We start from the raw sequence: 12,278 nt of genomic DNA, 5'->3' as shown, positions 1-12,278 counted from the left end.
ATTTTCTCCAGGTCAATAATTTTTTTCTCTAATATGTTCTCAAAGGCTACATAGTGTTTCATTTTATTGTTCTACCAAAATTTATTGAACCAATCTTTCACTGAGGGAAATTCAGGTTGTTTATGATTTGAGACCAGTATCAATAGAGCTTTACTGATTAACACTGCGGATCACTGCTTTTTAAAATTCATCTGTAATGAGACAAAATTTATATATAATAAAAGTTTAAATGTATATTTCTTTGTGTTTTGATAAATGTGTATATCCTTGTAATCACCACCACAACTGAGATATAGAACATTTCATCACCCTAAAAAGTTCTCTTATGCCTCTTTGCACTAAATCTTCCCCACCAGGCAAACACTGATTTCTTTCCTTTCATTATAGATTAGTTTGCTTCTTCTAGAATTTCATGTAATTGAAATTACACAGCATTTACTCTTTCATGTCTGTTTTGACTTTTTAAAATTCATTCACGTTTTTGCATATATTGGTCGTTTGTTCTTTTTTATTGCTCGCAATAATTCATTGTACAAAATACCACAATTTTTTTTTTCTTAATTTTATTCTGTCAATATACAATGTGGTTGATTATTGTGGCCCATTTCCGAAACCTCCTTCCCTCCTCCCTCTCCCCCCTCCCTCCTAACAATGTCCTTTCTGTTTGCTTGTCGTATCAACTTCAAGGAATTATAGTTGTTATGTCTCCTTCCCCCCCCCATTTGTGTGTGTGTGTGTGTGTGTGTGTGTGTGTGTGTGTGTGTGAATTTATTTATTTATTTTTAGCTCCCACCAATAAGTGAGAACATGGAAATACCACAATTTTTTGATCCTTTGACTATTGATGGACATTTGGGTTGACTCCAATTTGGAGCTATTATGAATAAAGCTGCTATGAGCACTCCTGTATAAGTCTTCTTTGATTGCATGTTTTCATTTCCCTTGGGTAAATACCTAGACGTGAAAATTGCTGCATCACATGGTAAGTGTACATTTAACTTTATAGGAATTTGATAAATTGATTTTACAATGTAGTTGCACCATTTTACACACCCACCATCAATGTATGAGAATTCCAAAAGCTTCACAACCTTGAACACTTGGTTATGTTGATAACTTTCATTTAAAGCATTCTAGTGATGTGCACTAGTATCTCATTTTGGTTTTTCTTTTTTGTTTTTTTTTAAATTAAATTTAATTTAACTTAATTAATATTATTTTTTTACATTCTATGTTGTTGCAGAGCAGTTAGGGGGAGGGGAAAGGGGAAGGAAATGTGATGGAAGAACTAGGAAGGAGGATGGGCGGGATTGAGGCCTGTGGCACCCCTCACATTCATTCCCACAGGGAAGACCTGGGGGCTTCCAGTGGTGGGTTGGTCATTGCTGGGATTGGTGCAAATGTCAGGGGGGTGTGGAAAAGCCCTCGCCCCCAACACCCCAGCTTGGGAACTCGTGGCCCTTCTTGCTGCGTCTCAGTGGTCTTTGCTGGGCTGGTTGCTTGTATTGTGGGGGCATGACCAAGACCTGACTTCCCCCACCACCGTGGCTCGGGAGAGCCTGGAGCACTTCCTGCATAGGCTTGATGGTTGTCACTGGGCTGGTTGCTCGTGTTGGGGGGCATGACTGAGGACCGAGGCCCCCCACCACAGAAGCAAAATAAGAAGGCAATGTTTGTGGAACATACAGTGCATATTGGCAAGGCTTGCCTCATTACGACTCACGTGCTTTCTTCTCCTGTTCGATCATTTCTTTGGAAGGCAGAGGATTTTTCTCTTGCGTTTCTGTCTTCTTCAATTTTGACTTATTAAATTTCTCTATCTCAGCCATATTGGGTTTGTCAGACATAATTGCAGAGGAAGCAGAGCAAGGTGCGCCAGCAAGCGAACCGGGTCTGCACAGTGGCCACTGCCGAGTCATGAATGTTCTTTATATAGACTGAATATAAGTTCTTTATCAGATATATGTATTAAGAATATTTACTCCCTGTCTTTGGTTTGCCTTTTCATTTTCTCAACAATGTCTTTGGGAGATAAGTTTTTAATTTCGATGAAGTCCAATTTATCAATTTTTTTCTTTTATGGTTAGTGCTTTTAGGGAACTGTGTAAGAAAATTTTGCTGAAAGTTATGTCCTGTGTTTTCTTCCAGAAGTTTTATAGTTTTATCTCTTATATTTAGGTCTTTAATCTATTTTGAGTTAATCTTATGTATGGTGCCAGGTAAGGATTAAGGTTCATTTCTTCCCATATAGATATGCAGTTGCTGTAGTACCACTTGTTGAAAAGACAATCTTTTACCTTGGTACCTTATTAAAAAAATTAATTGACTATGTGTAGATCTATTTCTGAACTCTTCATTCTGTCCCACTGATCTATATGTATATCCTTGCCACAATGTTACCCTATCTCGTTTGTTGTACGTTTACAGTCTTGATAGCTAATAAAGTAAGTTCTCCAACTTTGTTCCTTTCAAGAATTTTATGACTTTTCCAGGTCCTTTCCATTTCTACTTAAATTTTAGGATCAATTTGTCAATTACTACAAAAAAAGGCTGTGGAGTTTTGACTGGATTGCATTGGATGTATAGATTAATTTGGAGAGAATTGACATCTTAACTGAATCTTCTAATCCATAAAAATAGTAAATACCTGCATTTATTTAGGTCTCCCTCAATTGTTCTCAGCAATGTTTTGTAATTTTTACTGTATACCTCTTGGCATATATATGCCTAACTAATTTAGTCCTAAGTATTTCATGAATTTTAATGCTATTGTAATGGTATTCTAAAATTTCATTTTCTATTGTTCGTTGATAGTATAGAGAAATATAATAGATTTTTATGTATTATCTTGTATTCTGTGGCCTTGCTAAATTCATGTATAGGTCATGGTAGTGCCTTTCTTGTAGGTTTCCTAGGATTTTCTATTACACAATCATGCCATTTTCAAAGCAATTCAGTTCTACTTCTTCCTTTCCAATCTGTATGACTTTTATTTCTTATTCTCACTTTAATTCACTGGCTAGGACCTCTAGCATAATGTTGACTGGATGCAGTACGTGTCACTATCCTGTCTTATCCCCTATCTTAGGTAAAAAGTGCTTAGTCTTTCACCATTAACTATAATGCTGTCTTTACATTCTTTGTTAATGGCTTTTGTAAAATTGATGAAATTCCTTTCTATTCCTTGTTCTCAAGAGGTTTTCATTTTTTAAATCAAGAATGGCTATTGAAGTTTGTTGATTAGCTTTTCTGCATCTATAAAGATGATCATGTGGTTTTTCTCCTTCATCCTATTAATATGGTGAATGATATTGATTTTCAAATCTTAAACTAACCATGCATTCCTGGGATTAACCACATTAGTCATGATGCATTATCCTTTCCATATATTGCTGTATTCAATCTGCTAATATTTTAGGACATTTGCATCTATGGTCATGAGATATACAGTTGGTCCATAGTTTTCTTTTCTTGGAATGTCTTTATCTGGTTTTAGTATCAGGATAATGCTGGCCTCATCAAATGAGTTGTGAATTCTTCTCTAAAGTATTAAACACTTTAAGATTAGCATTATTTCTTCCTTAATTATTTGATAAAATTCACCAGTTTGTCAAATTTACAACTATTATATTTTCAAACTCTCAGCCAATTTCCGGGATTCCAATTACGTGTAGGTTAGACAGTCCCACAGGTCACTGAGGCACTATTATTTTTGTGTTGTTTTGTTTTCTCACTATGCTTCAATTTCAACAGTTTCTATTGCTCTATCTTTAAGTTCACTGATCTATTTTTTTGTAGCTTCTAATCTGCTGCTAAACCCATCCAGTGATATTTTAAGATTTCAGATATAGTATTTTTCAGCTATAGGCTCCATTTGGCCAGTTTTTTTAAAAAAAACACTTTCCATTTCTCTCCTTGTTATATTCATGTTTTCCTTTAAATCTCTGACCATACAGTTGTCCTTTGGTATCCACAGGGGATTGGTTCCAGTATGCCCCACAGATACCAAAATCCACTCAAGATGCTCAAGTCCCTTATATAAAATGACATAATATTTGCATATAACCTATGCACATACTTTAAATCATCTCTAGATTACTTACAATACCTAATACAATGTAAATGCTATATAAATAGTTGTTATACTTTTTAAAAAAAATTTTACTTCTCAATATACATTGTAGGTAATTTTTGTGTAACTGTATTTTTATTTTTATTATTTTTTATTGTTGCATTATTTTTTATTGGTTTTTTTCCAAAATATTTTCAGTCTGCAGTTGGTTGAATCCACAGATACAGAAGGCCAAATGTATTTATAGTAGCCTTTTTCCATTGATTGTATTGAGGTGTAAGTTACATACAGTAAAAATCATTCTTTTTAGTGCACAGTTCTATGAATTTTGAAAAACATATCCACAATAAAAATATAAACCAGTTCCATCAGCCCTCTAAGTCCCCTACACTCTTTTACAGTTAAACCTTACGCCCAACCCTGGAAACTACTGATGTCTTTTCTGTCCCTACAGTTTTGCCTTTGCCAGAAATTGTATAAGAGATTAACTTCTTACATGTCAATGTGAGGAGCTCCACAGACCTGCTCTCCTGCAAAACTGGTAAAACTATTTTAAAAAACCCAAAACACACACAAACTCTGGAATGGCCCTAAGAGCATAAGAATAACAAAAGTCAGTGGTATTTGAACCAGGGCCACTCCCTCTACCTTCCCAGCTCAGTGAGACTGTGCTCCATTCCACTACAGACTGGTGCAATCAAGAAAGCAAAGTTCCTTCCCTGACATGCTCTCACTCTGAGGGCTATCTTCACAGGAGGGGAAAAACATTAACATTTTTTATCCTGCCCCCTGCTATGTATTGCTGAGGCTAAATTCCATGTGAGTGCAGCCATGAGATTGAGGCTCTTTTCTTCTACCCAGCCCCCACTGGTGAGATGAAGGCTCTACCTTGGGTACAACAATACTGAGAATGCTGGGCCCCAGTCACTCTTATCCTAAGGCAGTGGTTCCATGCTGGGAGAGGCAAGCTAAGAAGACCTAAGTCTACCATCTATGCCTCCCCACCCCCAGCCCTCAGCTCCTAAAGCAGCACTGTCACTCAGAGAGAAGCATGCTGTTGTCCCCACCTCTAGCTCCAGACCTGTGGCTCATAGATTTTTCCAGGGGGGAGAAGTGGGGCATAATCTCTCTCTAGGGATAGTGGCTTTATTTGCAACAGTGTGGAGAACTTCAAGGCTAAGGACATGGTCAAAGACAATGGAGGCTGCATTGAAAGGCAATTGAGAGGAGATTGGTAGACTCATTGGAGATAAAGGCTAAACTGCAGTCTGGCTAGTTTGTAGAAGAGAATAAGGAAATAGATAGCTGGGAGAAGCCCTCATGGGGTCAGAACAAATTTGAAACACTGAAACTTCAGAAACTATCCCTTCAAAGAAACCCAAATTTGATTGAGTTAGTCTGTAATTTATGCCTGAGACACTGTTGAAAATAATAAAGCAATCACTGAGAATTAGATAAGTTCAATAACCTGGTATGGACATGGAAAGGGGTGGTCAAAGAAAGCCCTGATAAAACCACCATCATCCCAGAGTGACTGTAGACATACCTGAGTAGCAACATCAGAGGCTTAATACTACAGTGGAGAAGTAAACTTCACTAAAAATAATCCAGCCAGTCTCTAAACAGATAAAGAAATAATAATAATAAGCCCCAGGGAGTGAGGGAAGGACCAGAATCAAAGCTGTTATAATATATTATCTAAAACAATTTTTGAACAAAAAATTATGGGACAGGCAAAGAAACAGGAAAGTATGATCCTACACTGGAAAAAAAAGCAGGCAACAGACAATGCCTATGTGAGTAACCAGATGTCAAATTTAACAGATGAAGACTTCAAAGTAACCATTATAAATATGTTCAGAGAACTAAAGGAAGCCATGATTACAGAAATAAAGGAAGGTATAATGACAATATCACATCAAATAGACAATATCAATAAAGAGATACAAATTATAAAAAGAACCAAATGGTAATTCTGGAGTTGAAAAGTACAATAACTGAAATGAAAAATTCACTAGAGAGGTTCAGCAGTAGATTTTTAAATAGCAGAAGGATTAGTAAACTTGAAGATAGACAGAAATTATGCAATCCAGAGAAAGAAAGAGAGGGAGAAGAGAGAGAAAGATAAAAGAGAATGAAGAAAACTGACAAGAGCCTCAGAGAAATGTAGGACACCATTAAGTGCACCAACATATACAAGGATACTTCAAAGTTCATGAGAAGATTCACTAATCTTTTAATTCTATTTTTCCATGAACTTTTTGAAGTACCCTTGTACATAATGGGAGTACCAGAAGGAGAAAAGAGAAAGCAGCAGAAATATTTGAAGAAATAATGACTGAAGACATCTCAAATGTATTAAACACTAGCCTACCATTCAGGAAGTTCAACAAACTCCAAGTAGGATAAACACAAAGAGATCCACAGACACATAATAGTGAAAATGTTGAAAGCCAAAAATAAGGAGAAAATCTTAGAAGCAACAAGAGGAAAATGACTCATCACTAAAAAGGAAACTCCAATAAGGCAAACAACTGACTTATCAGAAGGAGCAAAGGAGACCAGTCAGGCATTGAGACAACACATTCAAAGTGCTCAAAGAAAAAACTGTCAACCAACAATCCTTTATCCAGCAAAGCTATCTTTAAAAAACAATGGTAAAATAACAACATTCCCAGATAAACAAAAACTGAATCTGTTGCTAGCTGACCCATCTTATATGGAATACTAAAGAATATTCTTTAGGCTGAAAGCCAGTAACCCTAGATGATCGTTGACATGAAAAAACAAAGAGCACCAGTAAAGGTGCTCTTGTAATGTAATTATAAAAAGCAATATAGGGCCAGCCCATGGCTCACTTGGGAGAGTGTGGTGCTGATAACACCAAGGCCACGGGTTTGGATCCCTATATAGGGATGGCCGGTTAGCTCACTTGGGAGAGCATGGTGCTGACAACACCAAGACAGGGGTTAAAATCCCCTTATTGGTCATCTTTTTAAAAAAAATAAAAATAAAAATAAAGCAACATAAATGCATATTTTTCTCCTTTCTGCTCTTAAATGAATTAAAAAGAAATTGTATAAAATAATATACATATGATGTATTGTTTGGCCTATAACATAAAGAAGTATAATATATTTGCCAATAATAGCACAAAGAAGGTGAGGGCAAGCATAGTTGTACTGAACTAAGGAAATGGCTACAAATGGTAAAGTAATAAATTTAACAATAATTGTTGGGCTTGTAACATTAACAGATGTAATTTTGTATAACAATAATAACACAAAAAGGGAGGAGAGGTATCAAAGCTACATAAGAGTTATATAATATGGCTATGTCTCATTGGAATTAAACTAGTATAAGTCTGAAGCTGATTCTGATATAGTAGAATGTATATGATAAGCCCTAGAGTAACCACAAAAAAATTTCAAAAAATACAGTGAAAAAATCATTAAAGAAATTTAAATGCTTCATTCACTTAATGCAAAGGAAATAGTAAAGAAGGAACAGAGGTTTTTTAAAAAGACGTGAAAAATGTAGAAAACAAAAAGTAAAATTGCAGTCAAATTTCTAACTATATCAATAATAACATTAAATATGAATGGATGAAACAAACTAACCAAAAGGCAGAGGTTGTTACTGGAGGTAATGAGAGACATTTTGTGATGATTAAAATATCAATCCATCAGGAAGACAAAACAAATATAAATATATGCACCTCATAATAGGACACAAAAATACATGAAGCAAAAACTAATAGAAATCAAGGGAGAAACAGATAATTAAACAATAATAGTTGGAGACTTCAATCCTCAATTTCGGTAATGAATGAGACATGAGGCAGAAGATTAACCAGGAAATAGAAGACCTGAACAAAAGTATAAACCAAGTAGATCTAACAGACATCTATAGAACACAACACCCAATAATAGCAGAATATGCATTCTTCTCAAGTGCACATGAAACATTCTCCAGCATAAACCATATGTTAAGGCATAAAACAAATCTCAGTAAATTTAAAAGGATGAAATAATAAAATGCATGTTCTCTGACTTCAGTGAAATTAAATTAGAAGCCAATAACAGAATAAAATGTGGGAAACTCAAAAATTTGTGGAAATTAAACATACTTCTAAATAACCAGTGGGTAAAAGAATAAATCAAAAGAGAAATCAGAAAATACTTTGAGATAAATGAAAATTAAGACACAGCATAAACTTAACACTGCTAAAGCAATGCTTAGAGGGAAATTTATAGCTGTAAATGCCCATACTTAGAAAGAAGAAAGATCTCAACAAATCTAAACTTCCACCTTAAGATTGGAAAAAGTGCAAACTAAACCTAAAGCAAGCACAAGGAAGGAAATAGTAAAGAGTAGAGTAAAAAATCATGAAATGAAGAATAGAAAAACAGTAGAGAAAATCAATAAATCCAAAAGAAGGTTCTTTGAAAGATCAACAAAATTGACAAACATTTAGCCAGATTGACCAAGAAAATAAGATAGAAGACTAAAATTACTGGAATCAGAAATGAAAGAGGAGACATTACTACTGACCTTACAGAAATAAAAAGCATTACAAAGGAATACTATGGACAATTATATGTCAAAAAATTAGATAACTTAGATTAAATGGAAATTACTGTACAAACTACCAACACAGACTCAAAAAACAGAAATTCTGAATAGATCTATAATAAGTGAAGGGATTAAATTAAAAATTAAAAAAAACTACCCACAAAGAAAAGCCCAGCCCCAGATAGCTTCACCACTGAGTTCTACCAAACATTTAAAAATGAATTAATACTGACTCTTCACAAACTCTTTCAAAAAACCGAAGAGGAGTAAACACTTTCCAACTCATTTTATGAAACGAGTGTTACCCTGCTACTAAAACCAAAGACATTATATGAAAACTACAGACCAATATCTCTTATACATTGGACACAAAGATCCTCAGCAAAATACCAGCAAACCAAATCCAGCAACATAAAATACACACACACACACACACACACACACACACACACACACACTTCAAAAACTTCATGGAAAAATAGAAGAAAGATAACACACATTTCCACTAACTTTTTGAAGACACATACACACAGAGAGAGACCAAGTGGGATTTAGCCCTGTGAAAGTTTGGTTCAATATCTAAAAATCAATTAATGGATGTTTTAAAGTCATCACATACTAATTTTATCATTGGTGACATTTCTGGGTCTACTTATATAGTCTGGTTTTCCCCCTAGATATAGGTCACTTTTCCTGTTGCTTTCCATGTCAGTAAACTTTTATTAGATTCTGGACAATAAGAATTTCGCATTGTTGGATTTTGTTGTCCTACTCTAAAAAGTTTTGAATTTTACTTTGGCAGGCAGATAAGCTTGATCCTTTCATGGCTTGTCTTTAAACTTTTAGATTAAGTCTGGAGGCATGTACTGAAGTGTTGTTTTAGCTCTACTGCTATGGCATAACCCTTCTGGATTCTCTACTGAATGTTCCAGGTGTTTGACAAGGTCCTCCCATTTGACTGGTCATTATGTGAACATCTCATAGCCCTGTGAGTGTTCTGGGAATTGTTTAGTTTACACTTGCCCAACAGTTTTCTTTGTTCAACCTTTTGGACAATGTATTCAACCCATACCTGAGAATCTGAATATTCAACCAGACTCAAGGAATACCTATGCTGATTTCTGAAGCTCTTTCTTTGTATAGCTCCCTCCTCTCTGATTCTGTTCCCAACTGCCTCAGCTTCTCCGAACTCCAATCTCTTTCCTCAACCCATTAAGACTGCCTCGCTTTACTTGTGTCTTCTCCCTCCCTGTGCCAGTGGTCTGGAAAGCACCTCCCAGCAGAAAATCAGGGTGGTTTAAAGGCTCATCTTGTTTTTCTTCTATCAAAAAATCACATTCCTGCACTCCCTGTGGTTCAATGTCTGAAAACAGATGCTTCATATATCTTGCCCAGTTTTCTAGTTGTTTACATCACAAGGGCAACTCTGTTACATTATTCTTTCATGACTGAAAGTGAAATCTGATCATTCTACTATAGCATTTTTAACTCTCTTATGGGATTTTTTATATTCTCCCCTACATGAGTGAATGCATGTTTTAATAGATTGAGTATACACTTTGGAGCCAGAGAGACATAGGTTCAAATACTGATTCTGATGCTTTCTAGTTGGGCAACCTTGGACATGCTACTTAATGTCTTTGAATTTCTGTTTCTTTGGCTATAAAATGCTATGTAAAGTTGTTATTGGGACTAATTGAGGCCACATGTATATTAAAGCCCTTTGCAGGCAGTTAGTAAATGGTGGCTATTATTGTTATCATTTATATAACAGCTATTTATGTTTCCTATCCCCTAAGCAATTTCGAATCAGGGATTTAGCCTATTTGTCTTTGTGTACACTACCTTTTTACAGTGACTCAAGTATGGTAGACTCCAATATAAATTTGATGACTAAATAAATGCTGATAACTTATGGTTGATTAGAATATATTAAAATATTACTTTAAACCTTCTTCACAATTAGCTTCATGTAGCCTTGTTTAAATGTCAAAATAGTAACCTTAGCTATAAGTTTCTATTTGTTCTGAATTTGGTTATCAAAGCAGAAAGAACCCTCCATCATGCAGGAAGAGGCACATTTGAGGTGGTGCCTCTATAAAGTATATAATTCTGTTTCTTTTCTTTACCACTGTCTGAAGAACTGGTCTTCTTGAGGTCTTAGCTCTTAATTTTGAGATCCTAACATAAATGCTAAAAGAATTACTCTCCCTGTGAAGCCTAGATTGGTTATAAGCTTAATCTCATCTGCGTAACAATATACAATTTAGCTTCAAATGGAAAACTAGAAGCACATATAACAGTATTAGATCAGCCAACTTAATACCGTTCTAGATAATTAAATTTCATTATCATTATATTTTTTCCAATGTGCCATTGACTAAATCTCAACAAAGTCATTTTGAAAAAAATTTGAATTTTTTATTGAATCATAATTGATTATACATATTTTGGGGATTCAATGTTGACATATGTTGATCAAATCAATATTACTAGCATATATATTGTTACAAATCGTACTTATTCTTTATGCCCCTTGTCCAATCTCTCCCTTTCCCCCTCTCCCTCCCCTCTCCCCACTCTAATTACCCTAGATTTCTTCTCTCCCTCTGAAAGAGTAATGGTTACTCTGTTGATTTGTTGCCTAGATGATCTGTCCAATGCTGAGAGGTGTGTTCAGGTCCCCCAATATTATCATAGAGCAGATGCTTCTGCCACTTTGGAATGGGCTTTGTGGAGAGAGACATCCTCTTCTTTTCTTTGGTCTCTGCTGGTGACCCTCCTTGTGTCAATGCAGTCCAGTGGCTGGTGGACCATCTGCATGGTGGTTGTGATGTCTAGACATTTTCACAGCAAGCCGTGGTTACTGTGGTGGTTGTGGTGGGTCACCCACATGGATGTGATATTTTTGGCATGCTCTGTGGTGCTGGTGGTTGCCTGGGTGTGGGTGGGAGGTCCAGTCCCCAGCTCCATTCCCCGGGCCCCTGGGTGGGGCTCCAAGGTGCTGGTGCTGTGCCTGGTTGTGGACAGGGGGGTCTGTTCCCTGGCTCCATTCTCTGGGCCCCTGGGTGGGGCCCCAAGGCACTGGCAGTATGCCTGGGTGTGGGCAGGGGTGTCCAGTCCCTGGCTCCATTCCTTGGGCCCCCAGGCAGGGCCCTGAGGTGCTGGCAGTATGCCTGGATATGGGAGTGGGGTCCAGTCCCCAGCTTCAAGCCTCAGGTTCCCAGGGGTCCCCAAGGTGCTGGTGGTGTGCCTGGTTGTGGGCTGGGGATCCAGTCCATGACTCCATACCCCAGGCCCTTGGGCAGGCCCCGAGGCGTTAGTGGTGTACCTGGATGTGGGAGTGGGGTCCAGTCCCCAGCTTCAAGCCTCAGGTTCCCAGGCTGGACCCAAGGCTCTGGCAATATGCGTGGTTGTGGGCTGGGGGTCCAGTCCCTGGCTCCATACCCCAGGCCCCTGAGCAGGACCTGAGGTGCTGGCAGTGTGCCTGGATGTAGGAGTGGGGTCCGGTACCCAGCTTCAAGCCTTAGGTCCCCTGGTGGTCCCAAGGTGCTGTTGGTGTGCCTGGGCCAGAACTAAGTTTTTGTACTTTGGTTACTTCTAAAATGGGAGAACTTCCTGTGGGAACCAG

At 37.1% G+C, this 12,278-nt stretch overlaps 2 protein-coding genes across 2 annotated transcripts in view; both read right to left on the bottom strand.

Moving 5' to 3' along the window:
- HORMAD2 (HORMA domain containing 2) overlaps positions 1-12,278 on the bottom strand; it is a 97,346-nt gene that overhangs the window by 23,229 nt on the left and 61,839 nt on the right. The window lies entirely within an intron of this gene.
- On the bottom strand, positions 1,713-1,847 carry LOC134370857 (thymosin beta-4-like). Its single transcript, XM_063087786.1, has one exon. It carries the CDS (start codon positions 1,845-1,847, stop codon positions 1,713-1,715), a length of 135 nt encoding a protein of 44 aa, XP_062943856.1.

Source organism: Cynocephalus volans, chromosome 2 (assembly GCF_027409185.1).
Source record: "Cynocephalus volans isolate mCynVol1 chromosome 2, mCynVol1.pri, whole genome shotgun sequence".
Classification (NCBI taxonomy): Eukaryota; Metazoa; Chordata; class Mammalia; order Dermoptera; family Cynocephalidae; genus Cynocephalus; species Cynocephalus volans.
The sequence above is the reverse complement of the archived record's forward strand: the minus strand, read 5'-3'. Positions and strand labels throughout refer to the sequence as shown.